At 34.5% G+C, this 24,397-nt stretch overlaps 1 protein-coding gene across 8 annotated transcripts in view; it reads right to left on the reverse strand.

Annotated features, from left to right (window-relative positions):
- SUPT3H (SPT3 homolog, SAGA and STAGA complex component) overlaps positions 1-24,397 on the reverse strand; it is a 441,549-nt gene that overhangs the window by 149,861 nt on the left and 267,291 nt on the right. For 7 of the 8 annotated variants that reach the window (XM_081246855.1, XM_081246852.1, XM_081246856.1 and 4 more), the window contains one exon: positions 1,381-1,467. The exons of the other annotated variant lie outside the window; for it this stretch is intronic. In XM_081246855.1, the coding sequence (XP_081102981.1) occupies positions 1,381-1,467 (87 nt within the window). The remainder of the gene's footprint in view (positions 1-1,380; positions 1,468-24,397) is intronic. 8 annotated transcript variants of the gene reach the window in all.

A 24,397-nucleotide genomic window follows, 5' to 3' on the forward strand; every position in this document is an offset into this window, starting at 1 on the left:
CCATCCACTTTCAGAGCCATCATACTAATCACAGTTTGCCTTGATTACTGAGCCTGCATCCTGGTTAGTTCCATTCTACATATAGCTGCATATAGCGGCATGAGTCTCACGCTAGGCAGAAACCTCCACTTCAACAAATCCTACAGCCTCTCCAATCTAATCACACAACCTTAAAATGCTGTGAGTCTCAAAATGCTTCTTCAACTAAATCATACAGATTTCCTAAACCGGAGTATAGCTTCTTGATAGTGAAGACATTTCTTTTCTCTTTATAGACCTCATACCATATAAGAGTTAATGAACTAAAAATTTATAAAATTTAATGGTAGACTGGTCGAGGTGCAGTTTGTACATCTCTGAATCCCACTGCAGAAAGTTTAGTCATCCAAGTTTAGTCAATCTTCAGTCAGTCAGAAGGAAAGGAAAGATATAGAAGGAAAGATATAAAGATATAAAGATATAAGATATAAAGATATAAGATATAAAGATATAAAGTAACTGGGTATCACAGCAAGAATGTTAACCAGGATATCCAGAAGGTCAGATGGGATGCCTTCTGATAAAAACCAGAGCCACAAACATACAAAAATGGGTAAATGTAATTAAGATGCCAGGGGAAAACAATGGAGAAATGAAAGACGCAACATTAGGAACTCAGCACTGCGTGCTCACTCGGGTTAGAGTCCACCATAACACACTGTGGTTATTCAGTTAGTTTTTCCACATGTAACTTTTAGATGAAAATTTTATTAAAAACATGCAAAATGTCACAAAATATTTTCAAACTAGCTACTCTTGGAAGATAGTTATGACAAAATTATACATGTAAATACCAGCATAAATATTTTAATGTCAGAGTTCAAAGAGTAAGAAAGATAGATCTTTATCTATTAAAAAACCTAGATATTATGGTGTATATTTATCTTATACGATATTCATCTTGATTGATTTGCTTTTTTTCCTTTTAACCAGTGTCACAGAAAAAACTTTGTATTTCAAGTGAAAAAACTATTCCATGAAAGCCTGTATAAAATTAGAAGAAAAATAAATATGCCACTTAGTTATATCCCAGTTACCAAAACAAAGCACCTGGTCAATAACTAGTGAACACCATGTAGCAGTGAAAATGTCTAAATATATATTTAAGGATAAGTGAGAATTAGTTGTCAGCACACTTTTACATAAGTACCCTTGTCCATGTAAAAATAAAAAATAAATTCTTTTGTAGTAAACCATTTTGTTATGCAAACTATGAGGACTCAAATATTAGTTCAACAGTTACGATTCCAATGTGAAAGCTATAAAAGGGTAGCTTCCTTACATAAGTGTAATTAATCACCAAGCTTGGCATTTCAATATGATGAAATTATTTTATATTACCTTATCTTTGCGTATCAAAAACAGAAGATCTTCAGCAGAGATTACCCTTGCTCCCCGAAGCTGAGAAACTTCAGCAGCTTGCTGTAACTAACAACAAAGGAAATTTTTCTCAATAATCTAAATTAAATATACTACAGTCATGATGTCTCAAGAGAGATAAACATTCTAAGAGTTAAAAACCGTTGGGAATAATCCAGCAATCACAGTACTGCTTTTAAAAGCAAAATATCTTATGTTTTAAGGTATAAAAAAATGCAATTAAATTAACTTATACGCCCACCTGTAACTGATACAATAAAGAGAAATCCTTGACTTCTTTCATGCAAAAGAAAAATCATATGCAGCTTCCAGAAATGCATTAATGCACCTGAAAATAATTTTATGAAATTTTATCCTCATATCCATGTGAGCAATGGTTTCACTCAGTATCACTAGTTGAATAAGTATATTATTAATCTGAGCTCCCATGCTGGTATGATTTGAAATAGGCCCATTCAGAACTTTAAAAGATCAACAAAAACAGTAGCTGTTTCTAATATCCAGAGGAAAAAAAATAGTTTTAGTTTTGGCAAGTCTTCAGTGGGCAAAGGATTCAGTCCATAAATCATAATACTGGACTGCATTAATTTCTTTCCACACTAATCACATACACACAAAAAGTTAACTGTATCTGGAATGCACAACACAAAACATACTGCATGAAAAGTTAGATTCCCCCTGAAATGTTCATCTGGGCACTTATATCTACAAAGCTGAGAGTTTTCTGGGATTCAGAAGTCCTAGAAACACAATCTTACTTGAAAATGACCTGGAAAATAAAAGAATGTGAAAAATGATAGTTCTATTTTTTGGCACAGGCAAAATCAGTTTCTTATTTTGATTAGTTAGAAGCAACATAAGATACATCCAGCTGAAAAAAATAAAGATGCTGGAGAAAACACTACAAAAATGTGCCTGTAACTTCTTCCAAATTTGATCAAACCATGGTGATTGCACCAAACCAACTCTATCCAATATTATAAAAATATTTACATATAAAAGCTGTTCCTGAATGCATCTTTCTTTGAAAGGAATAAATCTAACACATATTCCTAAGAACTAATCTTTAAAAAATGACACACTGTTATCTTAACAAGTATAAGAAATCAAATAGTGCATTTATACTAAAGAAATTCTGAATGGTCAAGAGATTTTGCTAAGTAAGCTTCAAACCTTGTCTAAATACACAGACTACAAAATAGACTATAAACTCCCTATGTGTCAGCCTTACCACTGAATTTCCTGGATACTGGTGGTTGGTATATAAACATAATTCTACCTAAATATAGAAATTTAAATTTAACTGTGAACCATTTAAAAAGAAATCTTGGGGGAAAGGTTTTTAAAAAGATGATATATCTACCCAGAAAGAAACTAAGTTTTCAGTGGGAAAAATGTGAACATATTTTTCTAAAAACTTGAAGAATGTCAGGGAAATATGTGTACATGTGTTTTTTCAAACAAAAACATTTCTATGACAGAATAAAATACACATAATCAATGTGGAGAAGAATATGGGCTCAGTATCCATTTGTCTGGACACAGAGAACCAGGAGGCCGCACTCTCAAGTAACTTTTTATTTTCTTAAATGGAGGATGGTGATGATTTGAAAACTCTAAAATACTATACAGATATAAGTAATTTTACTCATGTTAAGAAAGGACCAGGATAAGTATACCTCCCTAAATTGTCTTCCCAATAAATCAACTGTTTATCCACAATACATGTAAATAATCTGTATTTATAACACTCTCCAAAATGTCAACGTATAAACACATTCAGTAGGAAAAAAAAGAAGAAAATGGAAAAATAAACACATAGAAGAGTTAGCCATTTTAAAACACCTTTTCGAAACCAGTACACAACTATTGTAGAGATCTGGAATTTATGTCACAGTTATGTTGCCATAAATAGCAGGAAAACTTTAGCTTTCATCTACCTTATTTACTAATTTCCCTCACCCAACCTAGTACCCTCACTAGCACTGGCACTGCTGGCACTCTCCAGTATGCCTTGGACTCCCACGTAGTGAGTCCTCAGGGCTGAAAGTTATCATTGTGTTACTGCACAGCAAGCCCGTCTGGCCCCTACGAGTCCCACACTCCAAAATCACCTCCTTCACACTCTCACTTCCTCTTCTCTACAAAGTGAGGAGGGCAAGCTTCTTAACTAACTACAGTGATGACACTGAAGTGTGTATTGCCCACTGGCTAACTTCTAGAACTTTTGTCTACAATTACCAAAAAGACTAAAGAAACTTCTCTTTAACATCGTAAGCTTAAAAAGCAAGTTAGCAGCTTGGCAGTCCAGTTCCACAGGAGGCTGAGCTCAGGACCGGTGCACTCAGTGTGAAAACAATACTAGAACCAGGAAACCAAAATCAAGAAATATTTCTAATACCTTCAGTGTTCCAAAAAAAAAAACAAAACAAAACGTTGATTCTATCAATATATTGTAAGAAACCCCTCAATTTTTTTAATCCCTGAAAATAAATGGAAGTTGTACTTCATTATTCACTGCAGCAAGTCAAGTATTTCTGGCAGTAACTAAAATGACATGAAATGATAGTACATTTTATGATTTTTTATTACAATGAAAGTAGTATACATTTAATTGCATTTATAAAATATGCAAGAATTGACAGAGCAGAGGAATCCTTTAAGACCAATTACTGGTTGAATGGGTATACAAATTTTCTTAACTATATGGATAAAGGTATGATGATAGTAACTTTATAGAGACTTATTTGTAACTCAGTAAAATACTTTGCTAAAAGCATTATTCTACAACAGGAACTCTTTTAAAGCATTGATTTGTTTCTGATAAATATTATTTCTATTTTTCAAAGTAAATTAAAAATAATATTATACTTGTAACAACTGCTTCAAAGAAAAAAATTACCCCTAGCATATTAACACTCATCATGTTTGCATTTTAAATACTTTATGATACTTTATTTGCAGGTTGAGCATAAAAGGTACACTTTAAACTTTACATCTTTGAGCCCACAAATAAATCTCTTCTCAATTTCTCATTTCTATCAATGACACTAACAATCGAACAATTTTTTTTTCTCTATTTTATTTTCACCAACTTCTGTTGATTTTGCTGGTTTAATTGGCTCAGGGTCTTGAATTTGCTCTCTACTTCCACAGTGTTCATCTGAATGTAGGCCTCTGGGGCTTTTTGCTTACTGCTTTCTAAATTTCAATGTCTCCAAATGATGATGTACCCTATATTAAGTGTTAACATGATCTTCTTCAAATATGTCCACAATTCTTGTTCCAGGATCTATGATAATTCAGTGTTACTGACTTCAGTGTGGTCTTTAAAGACTGACTGGCTCACAGATGTTTTTCCGTATACCTTCATCCTCTTCATTATATTTCTTGTTTTTCTGTCATTATTCTACATTTAAGCTCCAATCATTTCAGTTCTATCTTAAGCCTTTGTGTACTTGTGACAGTTAATTTTATATGTCAACTTGACTGGGTTACAGGGTGCCCAGACATGTGGTCAAATGTTAATTCTGAGTGTGATTGTGAAGGTATTTCTGGATGAGATTAAGATTTGAATCCCTAGGCTGAGTAAAGCAGATTGCCGCTCCCCACCACCGGCTCCTGCTAATGTTAGTGGGCCTCAGCCAATCAATGGAAGAGGTGAATGGAACAAAAAGGCTGAATAAGAGGGAAGTCCTTCTGCCTGACTGCCTTGAACTGGGACATAGACCTTTCCAGCCTTTTGACTTGGACTAAACCGTCTCTTGGTTCTCAGGTTTTTGGATTTGGGCTCGAACTACATTCTGTCTCTCCTGAGTCTCTGGCTTGCCAACTACAGAACTTGGGATTCTCTGCCTCCAAAGCCATGCGAGCCAGTTCCTTATAATAAATCTATCTATCTGTACACACACACACACACACACACACACACACACACACACACACACACACACACGTATCCTATTGGTTCTGTTTTTCTGGAGAATTCTAATATAGTACTATACTCAAATTATGAGAAATTCTTGATTCTTTATGGGATGCAGCACTTTCTCCTTTAAAATACAGACTTCAAAATAATTTTCCAAAAAAATAAAAGATCTATGATTATCTTCATACAATAGTGTTATTACCTAACCTAGGCATGGAACTTACACGCTCAGTTTACAGTATCGTAATTGTACTTGTGAACAAGTTTCTTTATCTTCCTCAACCAGTTAGTTACCTAATGCTCTCACCTCCCAACTTCCTTCTGAATAATATCTCTAGGTCCAGGACCACCATTCCCCCAATAGGCAATTTATAAATGTTTGGTAAATGTTGGCAATCCATTTCCCCTTGACTGTTTTCAGTTTTCCCATCTAAAATATAAATAAATTGAGCTAGATGAAGTCAATAACCCCCGCAATTGGCTGGGGCCCAGGTAAATTCAGCAGAAAGATTTCTCTAAAGTTCGAAAAGGTTTCAAAAGTAAAGCAAAATCAATTCAATGACTGCACAATCATTAGCATCCTGAAGGTGTTTCATTTTAACCACACTTCTACTGCACCTCTTTCTTTTGGATTCTGGCTAAATCTCTGGATCCTTCCTTTCTGAGAATAAATAAACGAATGCATAGTACATATAGGAGTTAAAAGCTATGTGATGAAGAGGCAAAATCTTAGGGTAAGTTATCACTTGGCCTAAGATTTATTTGTCTTTCTATCCATTTGTCTATCACACACTAGTTATCGGGCCAGATACGAGGTTAGGCTAGGAAAGAACAGCTCTGCTTGCAACCATATTTGTCAGCCACGGATAACCTCAAAGATCCTCTCTGAATCCTCCATGTTGTGACTGAAAGAATTAAGAGATAGGAAATCCGGACTCCAGTTCTGGCCACTAAGTAACTACATAACTTCAGATACTTCAAATAACTTCCCTAGATTTGTAGGCTTCTGTATTCTTTTCCAATTGAAATGGATAAGCAATGATTTTAATGACTAGAAGGAGAGTTAATAAAAAATCTTAGTAGTAATAATTTATTAAGTACCTAATTTGTTCTTAGGCAGTACAGGAACTGTGCTATGTGCATTATAAACATTTAATTCTAATTTTAAAATTATTATCTAAGTTAAGGGCTTCCCTGGTGGCGCAGTGGTTAAGAATCTGCCTGCCAATGCAGGAGGCACGGGTTCGATCCCTGGTCCAGGAAGATCCCACATGCCGCAGAGCAACAAAGCCCGTGCGTCACAACTACTGACCCTGTGCCCTAGAGCCTTCGAGCCACAGCTACTGAAGCCCGCACGCCTAGAGTCCGTGCTCCGCAACAACAGAAGCCACCACAGTGAGAACCCGCGCACAGCAACAAAGACCCAATGCAGCCATAAATAAATAAATAAATTTATTTAAAAAATTATCTAAGTTAAAATGTACATAACATTAAAAAGTCAAATAATACTCTAAGTTGTATAATGACAGACAGAAATACCTAGCCATATTTCTTTCCAATCTGTAATTCTGCTTCCGAAGGAAAATACTTTTAACTTTTCTAGCTTGTTCTTCTGTTATTTACCTCCACATTTGAAATACGTTTACAAGGCTGCTTTATTTTTCAGCTTTAAATACTATCGACTGACTTTTTACTATGGAGGATGAAGATTTAGTGTTCACAGATGTCTCATATTTACCATCTCCTTCCTCCCCTCTTGATATTATTTTAAAAATGTAATTTTTTGTTAAATTAGTATCTAGTGTTTATATTATTATGACTGCATAAACACTGTTACAGCTTGGCCACCATGATCAAATTTCTTTTTATAAATTAAAAAAATTTTTTTTGTAGTTCAGAATTTCCTTTTCTTTTTTTGCTTAACTTATTGTGAATCTAACACTATTTCATCTACATTATTTAAAAGATTTGAAACATGTAAGGATTTCTTTCAATTTCATTGTTTTTGTTTTTCCTCAGAGACTCATCTGGAGTCTGCCAGACTCTCTTCAACAATTACATTTTGGATTTTTGTTTTCTTGATCCCATTTTGTTCTTAATTTACTTCCTTTATTTTGGTAGAGCACATTCCCTGGAGGTTTCCCTTTTTTGTTTTCGAGCATAGCTCTAATAGTTGCTTTATAAAATCCCTGTCTGCTATTTCAATACCTGGGTCATCTTAGAGTCAGTCACCATTTTGTCTTTTCTCTTGGCTATTAGTCATGCTTCCCTGTTACTTCATATTTTAAGGATAATCTGTGATTTTATCTGAGATATTATAAATGATACATTGTAAGGACTCTGGATTCTGCTATGCTCCTCTGAAGAATACTGATCAATTTTTTTAAACAGGCAGATAAGTAAAATGAATTCAAACTGCAGTATCTATCTCCTTCCTCCAGTGGTGGGCTGCAGCTGAAAAATACCTCTGATAGGTTCCCGAGAAAGGGTGCATGGAAAATAAAGTTTTAAAGATCCTGTATGTCTGAAAATTCATTTACGCCACCCTTATATTCAATTTATAATCTACCTAGATATAGGATTTGAGATTAAAAATCATTTTCCTTCAGAAATTTAAAGACACTGCTCCATTGTCTTCTAGCTTAAAATGTTGCTGTTGAGAAGACACGTGTCTTTTTTTTTTTTTGATTCCTAAGCCTTTAGGTGACTTCCCCCCCACTGCCCACCCACCCCCCCATGAGAAACTTTTACTACTGTTCTATTTATACCTGAAATTTTAAAATTTCACAGTGCTATGCCTTGGTGAGGCTCTTTCTTCACCTATTTTCCTGGTACTCACACGGATACTGTAACCTATATATTCTTGTCCTGCAAGTCTGGGAAATTTTCTGGGATTACTCTGAAAATTTCCTTCCTTCTGTTTTCTGGATTTTTTTCAGAATATCTATTAATCAAATGTCAGTGGTCTTTGTGCCTGAGATCTCTAATACTGGAGTTCTTTCTATTCAACCTCTCCAGAGGTAAACCTACATTGTTTTGTCAGAATGGCAAAGAGGTAGTTGACTGCCTATGTGGTTGTGATAGGGCACTGGAATAAAACTGCTCCTTTACTTTCTACCAGTGCTCCTGTTTCTTCAGACGTATCCTGAATGCTGATTTTTTTCTAGGTTCCAAGGTTTCATTTTTCTCAAATCTGTTAAACCTTTAAGCATTTCTACCCACTTTTAAACTTCCATAATTATTTGATATGTCTCATCTGCTATTTAATCTCCCATTTTCTTGATCTTCATAGATTTATGCTTTTAAAAATTATTTTGCTATCATTTGGTAGGGTTTTGAGAAGGTTTGGAGATAAGCAGTGTATCACCTATGTTTAAACAGATGCTGTTGCTCCTTTTTGTGTGCTGACATTTACTGAATGTATCCTATGCTTCCTGCCTTCTATATATCATCTCATTTAACCCTCACAACAAACCTATGAGAGATGTCCAGGTACACAAAACTGGTACTAATTAATAAATGTTTAACATCAAGCCATTCATCTTTCTCTCCAAGATTAATTTCTTATTCGGAATACAGGAAGGTATGTAAGGCTTAATGAAGTTTTACACTGCATAGAAAATCTACCCACAAAAACATTTATTTGCCTTTCAAAACATTTTCATTGCTGGTAAATAAAGGGTTGCCAAAAAAAAGGTTTGGATCAAAACATTCAAGTCAGTTGCTTCATGCAGACACAGCTTAAGGATCGAGAACTCAGCAAATGTTTGAAAGGAAAGGGATTTGTAACTAAATACAGTCAATGTTCAGAATACTATAAATGTAAGATATTTGACTTAGTCTTTTCCTATCATATGATCTCCTTATTCTTTTTGGTGACTAGTCTTCCACTGTCTTAGACATTTGAAACATAAACAAGTATATAAATTGATAAAAGATGTGCCTAACTTTTTAGAATTTCATTTTAACTCTTCTTTTTAGAGTAGTAAGTCAAACACAGTTAGTCAAGTTTTTAAAAATATGATAAGCCTATAATTATCAGTATCTCATGACTCAAATAATTCATATTCATTTATATATGCATTTTAAAGAATGACCAAGACACAATCAATATAATCCTGCAATGCTTAAAAAATGTCCAATGAGAACAGCAACCCTGACAAGAAACTAATTCTTTGGTTATTTTTATTTAAATGTGAAAGTGGGAGAACAGCAACCATTTGAAAGTTTTAAACTATTTTGCATATAAGTTATTCATAAGCAATTTTCAAGTCTAAACACATCAAGTTTTGAAAGCAAAAGGATATTTTGAAAATTTTTTAAGGTTGAAATTAAAATAATAAACTAGACTATAATTTAAATATTATACTATACTATACCTTAAATACTATGCTATTAACTAACTACAGTTAATACTATTTAAAATTTATTTACTATTTAACTATTAAAACTAAACTGCTACTTAACTATTTAAACTAAAATACAAGTAAAATTGTACAAAGATGGTAGCAGATCTTCAATGTGTTCAATGTTATATACAGCTATCTTTCCGTTAGTCAATAACTGAAAAACGATAGAGTTTACATGTACAAATATGTACATTTCATTTGCATTTCTTAAAATTTTAGAAGCGTAATTTCTGGTAGCCTACAAAATGTATACTTTCTTTATCTACAATTAATAATGTCTCTTTTTTTTCTCTGCTTATTTCTTGGCATCTTTGTGCCTCCCTCCATGTTCCCTTCTGTTCACACTTCTAAAAAGGCATCTACCAAAAGAACTGTAGCCATTACTTAGTTCTCCAAAGGACAAAAAAAAAATAACAAATATAAGACTCAGTTAATTACTTTTCTTCAGAACGCTACCTAATTTTTCACATGATAACCTGGTTTCATTTCACCCTAGAATGTTTAGGAATAAACACAGGTCTTGTCCTAAATCTTCATGTTTAGATCAGGGTATTAAAAGCACTGAATTACACCAGACCACACACAGACCAATGTAATGACTGGAAAAATTACCAAATGGAAAGAATAATGTTAAAGAATAATCATGAGGAATGAGGAAAACTGATTTCTAATTTTATCTCTGCTACTATCACCCTTATTTTGACAAAAGCAATTTTATAATTTTGTCTTTTTCTTGAGAAAATATATGGATAAAGTGCCAACTTTAGAATTTTAGAACTGCAACCATGCTGGGTCTCAGAACCTCATCCATGCACAAGGAGGGAAAGGGTCTGCTATGAAACTCAGTTAAAGTTTGGTTTTCTCTGTCAGTACTGTGTATCCTGAAGAGAGTTCCAGAGAATTTAGATTATTGCCTCCATTTTAAGATCTAACTAACTCAACAGATTATCTCCATGTAAGGCACTATACAAATTGATTTCACAAGTAGTTTAATAAAGAAGCTTTAAAAAACCATTACTTTAAAAAAGTTTCCAAAACCATCTTAACTTCTTTCCTCTCATAAAATTTTTTAAAATGCCTACAGTTTGATGTTTAAGGGAGATTATATCATGCGGCACATAGTAAGCCCTGAATAAAGGCTATCTACATTTATTTAGAAATGAGAAATTAAATTTCAGGGCCATCATAAAAACATTTATAACTTCTAGGCTACTATCGGACTATTACTTAGCACTTATTGATTTTACCATAAACAAATTTAGAATGTAAATAATTTGTGTGGATAAGTTATATGTATGTGTGTGTGTGTATATATATATATATATACACACACACACACACATATATACACACATATATTATTTGTATGTATATACACACTCATATACACATATGTGTATATATCACTAGAACCACTTTCTTACAAATTTTAAGAAAGTAACTCTACTTAAATTTAACGGGGAAACTATATGAACTTCTTTTGATAGAGAACTAACAGCTTCTCTAATAAATTCTCTTGTGGAATCAACTCACCACGAAATACAATGCATGTGTTAGTGTGCATACATTTTTGAAGCCACACTTTTTTTTTTATGTTGAATACTTTTAATTTCACCAGTGATAATATATATTTTGAACATAGGTTGACTAATAACTCACTAATTCACCAATAAAATCCCATTAATAAAATACCCTAATAGTTAGCAGCGTGTCATTTATTGATCTGAATGGTAGAAAGTTTTGAACAGAATAGCTGATCTTTCTGATCCTCAAGTTCTTCAAGTGGAAACCGAACAGATGTGAAGAATGAAAAGCCTTTTGGCTTTCCCTTTCTGATTCTAGTATTTAAACCTAGGTGTACTTTACTTTTGGCTCCATAATTAAGCACTTGCATCAATGAGAGAAGAAATAAAAAAGAAGAATGCAAGGAGAAATAGTACAACTTGGTGAGAGGCAGATGGGAGTCAATTTTCAAAGGAAAATCCTCTTAGTTATACCAGTGGAAATGGCAACCAATCCAACTATCTGTATGAGTGTGGCACAGGTGATATAGTTAACTATTCCAGTATCCTATCCAATAGTCCAGATATATTTGAAAGCCAAAGACAGTTGCAAAATGGGATTAAAGCAATGCAGTTACTAATGCATAGAAGAGACTGATCTCTATCCATTTCCACTGTGCCCTATGCTTTTATCATATGATGAGCAGAGGTAATTTGTATATACTTCCCCCTTAGTCCGTCAGAGAAAGTAGCCCTTATTCAAATTTTGTATCCAAACACTGCTTACACAGGCAAACCAATCAATGTTGTATACAGTATTTATCAAATTTGCTGTAGTATATGTAAAACTAAATGAGAATCAGGTTTCTGAGGCTCAGACGTCAGTCCCATATTCCACTCAAGAATTAAAAAGGTTATTTATTAAAATGGGCTCAAGAAGGTGATATAGTACAGATCTTGTTACACTCATAGGTCACTGTGAAGATGAGATGAAATGATGTGGGGCAGGCACTTGGGGAGCTACCAAGCGCTCTGCCAGCATAAGATACTGCGTGGGGATGAATAAGGTGGAATAGCAGTCGACATAAGAAAAGAAGAAAAATTTACCGATAATTTGGTAGGCAGAGAAAATTTTAGATTTGCTATTAAAACCCAAACCAGGATATTCTTAAAAGATTCACTCACATCAGACATAAAAGGGTACAACTTTCCAACAATATTCATACAGTCACATCCTAAGAAAGCAGACAGCATAGAGAAGATAGAACCCTATGTCCTTCAAAAATGCAAGGTAGATACGACCCAGCAATCCCACTACTGGGCATATACCCTGAGAAAACCATAATTCAAAAAGAGTCATGTACCACAGTGTTCATTGCAGCTCTATTTACAATAGCCAGGACATGGAAGCAACCTAAGTGTCCATCGACAGATGAATGGATAAAGAAGATGTGGCACATATATCCAATGGAATGTTACTCAGCCATAAAAAGAAACGAAATTGAGTTATTCGTAGTGAGGTGGATGGACCTAGAGTCTGTCATACATAGTGAAGTAAGTCAGAAGGGAAAAATAAATACTGTATGCTAACACATATATATGGAATCTAAAAAAAAAAAAGGTTATGAAGAACCTAGGGGCAGGACAGGAATAAAGATGCAGACATAGAGAATGGACTTGAGGACACAGGGAGGGGGAAGGGTAAGCTGGGACGAAGTGAGAGAGTGGCATGGACATATATACACTACCAAAAGTAAAACAGATAGCTAGTGGGAAGCAGCTGCCATAGCACAGGGAGATCAGCTCGGTGCTTTGTGACCACCTAGAGGGGTGGGATAGGGAGGGTGGGAGGGAGACACAAGAGGGAGGAGATATGGGGATATGTGTATATGTATAGCTGATTCACTTTGTTATAAAGCAGAAACTAATACACCATTGTAAAGCAATTATACTCCAATAAAGATGTTAAAAAAAAAAAGCAAGGTAGGTGCCACAGCCTCTGAGATCTCCTCTAACTCAAGCACAGACCTAACATCCCCTTTCCATTGTGCTTCCTGGGGACCTTGTATGACTTCAGTCAGCTTACTATTATCACCGTATTTTGTAAAGATATTTTTACGAGATAAAGGCTTCCCTTCCAGAATGCAAACTCTCCATTAAAACGTGTTAAGCAATTTGGCAAAAACCACGTAAAACAAGAAGCGGCATGACTGGTGCGTGGAAATTGGCACAGGGACTAGAGGAAGAAGGCTGAGGACTGTTGATCTTAGTATGAGCTCTGTGTGAATGTGGCCAATAAGTAAACATAACTGAGACTGTGCTAACCAAAACAAACAAACAAATCCAGGAAAAATAACAGTTATCTTTTAACATCCTTTAACAGGGATGTTAAAAAGAAGAAGTGAGGAAGAAAAAATGAACACAGAAAAGATAATGCCTAAAACATAATTATCTGCCCCACAAATATTAGTCTTTTATTTCCTTCTGTGGATTTGCAGGGCAGTGATATTACAAAAAGAGAAGCCACGGAAGGACAGCCTTTCCAACTGCAGTCTTGTAGGTGAGGCGAAAATGAAGTAAGTAAGCATGGAGGTTAAAAATCTATCACTTTTAATTGAACACTGGCCCTTGGTTTGTTCAATACATATTTATTGAGCACCTAGTATAGGCCAACCACTGGGCTTGGAACTGGTCAGAAGCAAAGCAAGCAAGCAAACAAGAAAAAAAAAAAATCAAAACATGGCTTCTAATCTCATAGATTTTATAGACTGTGCTTACTTTTTAGTAAAGATGCATAATAAATAACAGCATATATTATGAAATTTTTATTTAAAATAAGTTAAACAAGTTAATGCTGAAAATCAAAGAATTGGGAAATAAGTTCCATAACTTGTATACTGTGTTGAAGAGTACAATCAGCTAACACCTTTGCAAATGTTCCACAAGGAAGCCACACAGTACATTAAGGTTATTAATCTGAAAAGAGTCCCAAGACATTGCTACAAATTATCTAAAATGTCTAAAAAAAATATCCTGACTCCACTGGAGTTAGTTCAGTTAAGATATCAGCCATGATTAATTTCCAGCCTAAAGGCAAATCAAATTGTGCCTCCTAGTCTCTAATCAGGATTTAGAGAAAACCTCAATTTTTAGAATTTATCTGGCTGAGTCTCAGCTAATGTATGTGTGTCTGGGGCATCTTTGGGGATGACCCACATGGGATCATTGATAGTTATTTGATGTTTATCAGTCAGGGGCTTGGAAGGAAAAAGCACAGTTAAACCGGGTAGCTGGAGGAAGAGCTGAAACAGAAACTATTTACAAAGATGAGGGGAGGGCTTTGGGAAATTCCAAGGGATAGTGTGGTATCCTCCTGGATCTAACAACAACAGGAAACCACTGTTAAATTAGGCTTAGAGGGTTAAGGGAAAGGCAGTTGTCCTATGAACCTAGAAGCTAGAAAAGTCACCTGACAGGGACACAAGCAACCTTGGCCTTACATTCATACCACTCTCAGGTCTCCTGCTGGCATCTCCCACTGGCCACACTGAACCAGAAGTGAGAGGGCAAGCAGATTAAGAGATGAGCCTCCCAGGTTACAGAAAAGGAGGAAGGGTGAATAGCGGATCTGGAGGGACAAACATGAGATATCCACTATCACGTGAGTCTTCAGATTTATCAAGGATAACCTTACTAGGGCCACTTTTCCCCCAAACACCTAAAGCAGAATGTTTTTCATCCCATTCTAAGAATATTTCTGTTCAGACAATTTAAATATAGAAATGGGTGGGAGGTGTTCTCCTCCAAATAAACTATGTGATCCAGCGATAGAAATTGTAATTACAGATTTCAATACTTAATTTTAGAAAGGATAGCACCAATACTAAGAGTAACAAGAACATAAACTAGCATTTATTGAATACACTACAAGGTGTCTGACACTTTTTACATATTTTAAAAATTGTTAGTTTTTCTAATCTTCACAAAAATCTTACAGGTTAAGCGATATTAGTATTTTAGATAAGGAATCAGCAGCTCAGAGCATTAAAATGACTAAGATGGGATTAGACCAAGTCTGTCAGACAATATCTCTCTGTTTCCACTGTATCCCACAGCTAGTAGACAGCTAACTTTTCCATTTTCCTCATGTAAACTATACTTAATAGTATCCTTATATAAAATAATATTTAAATATATAAAATTCAGTAAATCGACCAGTCAACATGTAGCACTTTCCAGGACTTAGAATTAGCAGTTCAATATAGATTTAATGGAGTTTTTAAAGTCTCTGATAATTTTCTGTAAATATTTTTGTGTAAGTGTGTTTTGTTTTTTGGAGTAGGAAAAGAATTTTTCATATGGCCCATACAGATCTACTCTTAGACACATAGCAATTATTTTAGAAGTCTTAACATGCTATTAAGACAATTATAACAAAACAGAAACAGACTCACAAATACAGAGGTCAAACTAGTGGTTACCAGAGGGGAGGGTGTTGTGGGGAGGGGCAAAATAGGTGAAGGGGATTAAGTGATACAAACTACTAGATATAAAATTCAAAGTTACAAGAATGTAATGTACAGCATAGGGAATAAAGTCAATATTTTATAATAACTTTGTATGGCATAGAATCTATAAAAATATCAAATTACTATGTTGTATACCTAAAACTAATAATATAATATTGTATGTCAACTATACTTCAATAAAATAAAAAACTTTAAACTCAAAGTTACCAGTTGATGTTTCAGATCTGATACTGATTGTGTGACCTTGTGCTAAGTCATTAATGTGTCTTACCTGCAATTTCCCATTTTTAATATGGATGTGATGACATTTGTATTTCCGAATTGTGTAAGGACCATATTAAATTATATATGCAAAGTGGCTGGTACCATTTCTCGTATCAAATTCTCAAGAAGTATTCATTCCTACTGTACCTTAGTCATTTTCTTCCCAAAAGGATGTGTGTAGGAGTTAATGTGAAAACTACTAGCACAGAACCTGACTAGAAGCTCTTCTCTCTGCCCCCTTATAGGTAAGGGTGGAGGTTGGAAGGGGAATTTTCACCAACTAATTGGATTCAGGTGTCATATACTTATAGATTCTGGTGTTTTCCCTGCCCCTATCAATATTTATGACATGTATTTGTTTAAATAATTCTTTTACATATGTATTGCCACAGTCATAGCTATGAATTAGAAACAAAAAACCACCCCAAACAATTTACTTCTGTGATAATGCCAGTTGGTAAAAAATATAAGTAACTACTATAGATTAAAAAATAATCGTAAGTAGAAAACTCACTTTGCATTTTTACTTCTCCAACACACTTAACCTAGTATATAGTGTAAGTAATTAACTAAGACAAGAAATGAAAAAGTAGAGGATTAATCCAGGTCTACCATCCTGAAACAGAATTCTGGAAGAGAAAAAGGAGGTGAAGAAATAATTCAAGAGAACTTCCCAGAACTGAAGAACATAAGATTCCAAACTGAATCTACTAATTGCTCAACACGATGGATGTAAAAGGGCACACCAAGTCACATTCACTTATTCATTCCCAAATTTCCACTGAGAACCAGGCACGATTCTAAGCAATACAACATTGAACAAAATAGACAAAGTCCACACTGTCATGGAGCTTATATTTTAGTGGTCAGGAGACGAATAATAAATAAATTGTCATAATAATCCCTTGGCCAAAATAAAAAGAGTGAGTAGGATAAGGTGTACGGGAGGGGTGGCTGCGGGCTGTTATTTTATCAGGGTGATCAGAGAAGGACTCATTATTAGTGTGACATTTGAGCAGAAATAAGGGGGTGAGCCACACGGATATCTGGGAGAACATTCCATGCAGGGGGAACCGGAAGCACAGAGGCTCTGAGACAAGACCATGCGTGATCATGCTGGAGGAAGAGAAAGGAGGCTAGTCTGGCTGTGGAGAGGAAAACAGTCAGGGCTAAAATCAGAGAAGCGGCCAAGGGGGAGCGGTGCATGTCATGTAAAACATTCTAGATGTATCATTATGAAATTTCAGAAATCTGAGGACAAACAGTAGATACTAAAAACTTACAGAAGAAAGGAAAAAACGAGGTTACATGTAAAGGTTAAATAATTAGAATGTCATTACAACAACAACTTTTAACACCAGAAAGTAATGGAGAAATGCCTTCAAAATCCTGAGATAAAATAATTTCTAACCTATAAGTTTTCACACATAGGCAAACAGTCAAAAATCTGTGAAGGTAGAATTTAAGACATGCCAACTAAATAAACATTCACCTTCTGTGGAGTCTTTCTTAGGAAGCTAACGGACAATGTGTTCCAACAAAACACAGGAATAAACCAAGAAACAAGAAGAATTTTCCTGGATTTACTGCCTTGTAGGAAGTAATGTAACACATAAGTGATCCCACAGAGAATGGAGGATGTTCCCATGATGTGAAAGTAGCTCTACTCAGGCTGGCAGATGTACACCGAGCAGAAAGAGCAACCTCTCCAGACTGGAGGGAGCTGGGAAAGGTGTTCCTTAACAAAGATGGAATTATGGGACACACACCTTTTTTATTTATACTGAAAGGAGATACACGCTTGAGGAGATCTGGGTAGGAATTACTGGTAGATAAATATAGTACTAAAAAGAAGTTAAGACGACTGTTGCAAGGAAACTAAAACAAAAATTACAAGTAAGTGAATGCACATATGGTATACTACACAACTCAGCTAAGAAGTCAGGTGATCTGAGAGTCAAAACAATGTAAACAATGACTAAAAAACTTATAATTGTAATCTGTAATTACAATTTCTATCGCTGGATCACATAGTTTATTTGGAGGAGAACACCTCCCACTTGGAGTCGAAGTGGCTGCAGTGAAAGAGGGGTGATGGATGGAGGGAGAAAAGGAACGGCAAAGGAATAAAAAGGAAGGAAGAGGTTATGTGTGAAAGTAGAACAGAATTAGAACTAGATGAGGATTTAAGACAGAAGGAAAGGGGCAGTTTATTTCAGTGACAAAACAGAATTTTTCATCAATGGTTTGAAACACAGCTAACTATCTGAAGAGAAAAAAGATTTTATTTTTTTCAATATATAAAAATAAATTTCAGATGAATTAAAAACTGAAAATGGCAGGAAATGGAAGCAAAGGTTCTCAACTGTGAATGAAATTGAGAAAGGTAGTAACTATTCCTCGGCAGTTTGGTTAGCTAGATGTGTTAATATTGAATACTTTTGGAACAAAAGAGTAGCAGTACTCTTCATGTCTTAACACATACGACATGCACTGATAGAAAAGCACAAAAGACGTATCGGCAGACTTTCTTTGTACATTTCACTACTGTCCCAGGGCACTGCTGTCTCTAGTGGTCATTTTACGTTTGTGTTTGGATCTTGTACAAGTACCTTTTAATTTCAAATGTGAGAGCCCAAAGAACTGATTCTTTAATTTTACTTTTTTGCTAATTTCATTCCAAAGTTAGGACAGCAGACGGCTAACCTGACTTCCATTTTATAAATATTATAAACTGTTTTTCTTCAGTAATAAATAGGGAAGGAAAATAAAACCATGAACTATTTTGCATATACATATATTTGTATATATATATATACACACACACACACACAATATACATATTTTTCTAATTGTTTTTGAAGTTTGCTTATTAGCTTAATACTTTATAAAAAATTTGTCTTTGCTAACTATTCATACAACTCAGATTTTTAATTTTACCTGTTTAATGAAATTTTTAAAGTCTTATTTCAGAATAAAATGATTAATCAAATGGAATTATGGTTCATGTATTAACTAACTTAAGTGACCATCAAAATAAGGGCATACAGTTTAGTTTGGATGGGAAAGGGAATAAGAATTGATTTCTTTATATTTCCCGCCTATTTCCAAAACAAGATTTGAAGTGTCTTTGATGCTGTGGAGACTAGGTAATGTTCATGGAAGATACGCAGTCTTAAAACAGTTTTCTTGGGAGTAGGTTTTAGTCTGAAAAAGGTGAAGACATTTATGCTGAGTCATGTTAAACAAGTAATTTGGGACCTACAAAATCTGCTAGAAAAAAATTAATGAAATGGTTTCGCTAAACACGATATTCCACTTGAGAAAACTGAACTTTAGAGTAAATGTGATAACTAAATAGGTTTGTAAACTTTATTCAGTAATAATTTTTGTCTCGTGTAAAATGATTTAACATTTAATTTTTACCTTAATCATAGCAGCGTTTTATTACTTTACCTTCTAGGGCATTTTAATGTTTAGAGAAAGACTGTGTAAGTAAACCATTGGAGTGATTCTGTCCATGGTAGTAATGAAGTTTTTGGTGCTTGTTTTGATTATCAAACATTTAGGAAAAGCAGAAAAGGAACCCCAAAACCAACCTTGTTGGTGCACCTTATAGTGAAATGAATTGATAACCTTTAGAGTGGTATTACTTCTTGTGTTTCAGGGTTTATTACATTCTGACTGAATAGTTTTCTCTTTTCCCCTCAGTGTTAATGAAAGGATAAGGATTTTACTTATATTGATTTTCACTTATATTGAGTGTCTATCATAAGTAAAGGATTTCCAGTGACTCATGTTTATGAGCCAGGAGTTCAGATGTTTGCAGGATTACTGAACTTCCAAAGTCGACTAGAAATGCCAGCTGTACTCTCCACTGAGAAAATGAACAAAGTCCTGTGTCTTAACAGTTATGCTCTTTTTGAAAGCTTTTGATGTAAGTAACACCAGTTGAGAAATGAGAAACCTTTTACCTTAAATATGGTCTGAATGATGGAAGGTTTCCTTTGTATTTTAAAACATTTTTACAGTTGATTGTTCAAACATTGGCTTTCTGTAAAAACATTATCATGTTAAATTTACTCTTAGTAGTGCAATACCAATAAATTTTGCTGCTTGGGCAGTTTTAATTACTACCTTAAAAAAAAGAAAAACTTAAAATGTAAAAGACAAAATGATAAAAATCATGAAAGATTATCTAGGGAACTATATATACAATCCAAGAGTACGGAAGACATTTGTAGGCGTGGCTAGAAGCTCACATAGAAAATGTAGATATTGTGGCGGCTGGTCTCCAAAGAAGTCCCTCATGCCCACATGCCCTCATGTACTTCTCTCCAGCACTGAATCTGGGCTGCCTGCAACTCGTACTAATGGACAGAGTGTAGAGGCAGCGATGCTCCAGGACTTACCTGCCTAGGTAAGCAGGTAGCTGCGGAAGCTTCTACTTTCAAACTTTTGGGAGTTTGGTGATACCATGTAAGACTCTTTTGACAGACCATATAAAGAGACCAGACCAGATGGAGAGGAGAGGCTGTGAGTCTACACAGTGAAGCAGAGAGGTCCAGCCTTCCTAAGAATACTGGCCAAGACTCCAGATGGCTTAGCTCCAGGTGCCACCAGAGCACAACCATGTGAGAGACCACAAGCAAGACGAGTGGAACACCCAGTCAAGGCCAAGACACTGAACCATGAGAAACAATAAAATAAGTTCTGATTTTAATCCCACCATGTTTTGAGGTGGTTTGTTACACAGCAAGAAACAAAACAATAAAAACCTTACAAGATGGTCTAGGACACAATGTATACAATCTAAGTTTTAGAAAGACATCCTTACTGAAAGCTGGAAGTTCAAAAAGGAAAATATAAACACAATGGATTATATAAAAATTTAAAACACTTTCATGGAATATTTGAAAAAATTTTGCAGTGTAAATTAAAGAGATTTAATATATGTAATAAAAGTTTTTAGAAATTTATAAGAAAATAATCCAATAGATAAATGGACAAAGAATAGGAACAGGCAATTTAAAGAGGATCAAATCCAAATGTCAACCAACACAAAGACGCTCAGAGTTACCAGAAATCAGATTGCAAATTCAAGTAAAACGAGCTATTTCTTCCAGTCAGTATTCAGGCAAAAATGAAAAGGAGTTACAACTTCTATTGCTAACAGGAATATGAGGAAAAGAATCTGACTATATATTAAGATTAATCAAATAAACTAATGATGAAAAAAGAATGCTTATCAACAGAGGAAAGGTAAATAAATTACGGTGTCCCTATGTCATGGTACATCCTGCAGTCATTAAAAAACAATGAAATAGAGTTTCACTAGTTGACTGAAAGGAATTGCTATGAAGAATTTTTAAGCAAGAAAAACAAGATGCAGAAAAGTATATATAATATAGTCCCATTTTTATAAAAAAAAGTAACAATGGGGGAAAACCTTATATATGTTGATGTTTCTGTATATTTATACATACATAACCTAAGTATATTATATTATAATATACATATATAACATAAATAAGTGAATGTAGCATATTAGATAAAAAATACAATTTGAAGAGAAGGCATGATTTTTAGAAGGTTTAAGTACCTGCTTCTCTTGGTATAAAAACTAAGACTTACTTGATAAGGATTAAGTTGGCAACTAGTTAAATTACACCTCACTGTGTGTATATTATGGCACTGATTTTTAAATGTTATTAAAAATCTTAGCATTATTTTCAGTGTAGCATTTAACTTAGATTTAACCATTAGATATTTCAGAAAAAAATTAGGTTTCTGTTCTTAAAGTGTATTTTAATTAACATTCATTTTCCAAGAACACTGATTTGAAAGGGCTATTTTACTGCCCTTTAGTGCAGAGAGAAAGGATCCCATTTAAACTTTAGAAGGGCACAGAAAAAAATAAACAAGTCTGCTGAACATAATTTCCCCTTTATTCCTTCTGAAAAGTTATGAAATAAAATCTATTATTTAATTACATTGGATCAAGAAACAGGAAGAAAAAGATGCATTTAAGTCACAACACCCCTAAAAGAATAAATTACTATACTTCCTCTGGGAAGAAAAGTGTTTTACTATGTGGATAGGCATTGCCTAAACATTTCAAATCTACTTTCCTAAGGTGTGAAAGGCTTTCAACAAAAATCAACCATAAAATAGCAATGTCAAAACTGAAGGAAGAAATAAAAAACTGCTTGTTAGGATTGATTTATATGTATTTCTGTAGTATTAAAGAACTTAGGTTTTGCTCTGAAATGTTTCCATCAGTTTACTTAAAAAACAGAAAACAAACAAACAAAAAAACTCTGACATAACACACCTAAGAAAATTTTATTAGACAAGTAGGATTTATCTTTGCCATGCTTGGATAAAATTTACAAGATGTACCAAGTTCAGGACAATGGTTATGGAAATAAGAATAAAGGCTTTCAGCTTTTTTAACCTGCAGGAGGATTTTGGAGTTGGCCAGACTCTAGCAGGGCACTAGGCAGATGAGCAGTGATGGACAGATCAGACGCGGTCACAGCCTTCATGTGATCTGCAGCAGAGGCCAGCAAGCTCTTTGTGTAAAGGGCCAAAGAGTAAATATTTTCAGCTTTGCAGGTCATACTCTCTGTCACATCTACTCAACTCTGCCACTGTAGCACACATCTAGCCATGCACAATATATAAATGAATGAGCATGGCTATGTTCCAGTAAAACTCTATTTACAAAAATAGGCAAAGGGCCAGATTTGGCCCACGGGCCATAGTTTGCTGGCCCCAGGTCTAAAGTATCATGGGGAAAATATAAAAATCTATTGTGTTAGAAAAACAATGCTATTCTGTAAAGTAAAACAAAATTTAAGAAAAGCACTCAAAACCCAACACAAACGTAAGAGTTTAAATATGTAATCCATGTATGTACATGCAGATACAGAATAGTTGGAAAAACACATGATTAGTTATATTAGCTGTTCAGAAGTTTTGATATGATCTTATAAACTATTTTACTAAAATAGCATTCAGAACTTTTGAACTTTATTTGGAAAGTATATACTTGCCAAGTCCTATCTTCTCTGAATGCTTTTACTCTTACACAGACTATAGCACTGAAAACAGAAACAAAAACCTTTTTCAAATAGAAATGTGTACTCTTGAGCAACACACTAAATATTGTATTTCTACTATATTCTCCTGATACTGATGATCAATAATTCTGCTGAATGACAGAGAATCACCACAACGTTAAGATGCATAATTGATTAAATATATTGCCAGTGATAAGGAATACAGAATACAAACCCCCAACGAGCCAATAGCTTTGGGTTTGTTACATTTAAATTAATTATACCCCCCCCTCTGTTTTTTCTTTAAAGATTTTAAAATTTTTTTGATGTGGACCATTTTTTAAGTCTTTACTGAATTTGTTACAATATTGCCTCTGTTTTATGTTTTGGTTTTTTTGGCCGCGAGGCATGTGGGATCTTAGCTCCCCGACCAGGGATTGAGCTCGCACCCCCTGCATGGGAAGGCGAAGACTTAACCACTGGACCTCCAGGGAAGTCCCAATCTCCTCTCTCTTGAGAGATTTTTTTCTCCTTTGTATGTGTGGTCAAAAAGTTGGATGTCAAGATCTTGATGTGTCATTTATTTCTTCCATTTCAAAAGTGAGTTAGTATTGATTTTAGCCAAGAAATCTCAACTGAGAACAGGTGGCAATTTTGTGTCATGTCTTATAGAAGCAAGACTAAAGCAAGCTTTGGCTTTCAATTTGTCTTCATTCATTCATTTATTCAACAAGTATTTATTGAGTGCCGACTATACACTACACACTGTGCTAGGAGCTAGGTTACCATACTGAAAAAAATAGCCATGGTCTCTGCCTTCAAGGAGTAGATATGTAAAGCTAAACTCAGATTTCTGGATATCTACTTCCTTAGTTTACAAAGACCAATATAATCAAGAACATAAGCTTTTCATAGATTTGCAATATTTCATTAATTTACAAATCTATAAGTTCGAAGTTTAACTCAGATGCATTTCTTTATAAACCTTCAAAATTAATAAATTGTAAATGGCAAACTTTCCAAATCAGAAAATTGCTTATGAAACGGAAATTTCAAGGAACACAAAATGAAAAGAGAGAATGTGCCCTTATTCTTATCCTGCATTGATTGATAAAAAAAGAAGTCTAAACATCTCCTCCTCACTACTAGTCACAAGTCCTGAAACCAGGTAAAACTGTCTTGTGCCAACAGGACATTACAAAGGTATTTCTATATTCTTAGGAATCAGTGACTTTGTCTTTCTGGGCCTCAGTTTCCTCATTTGAAATGTGAGATAATAATA

This window comes from Mesoplodon bidens, assembly GCF_964165515.1.
Source record: "Mesoplodon bidens genome assembly, chromosome: 10".
In the NCBI taxonomy this organism is placed as follows: Eukaryota; Metazoa; Chordata; class Mammalia; order Artiodactyla; family Ziphiidae; genus Mesoplodon; species Mesoplodon bidens.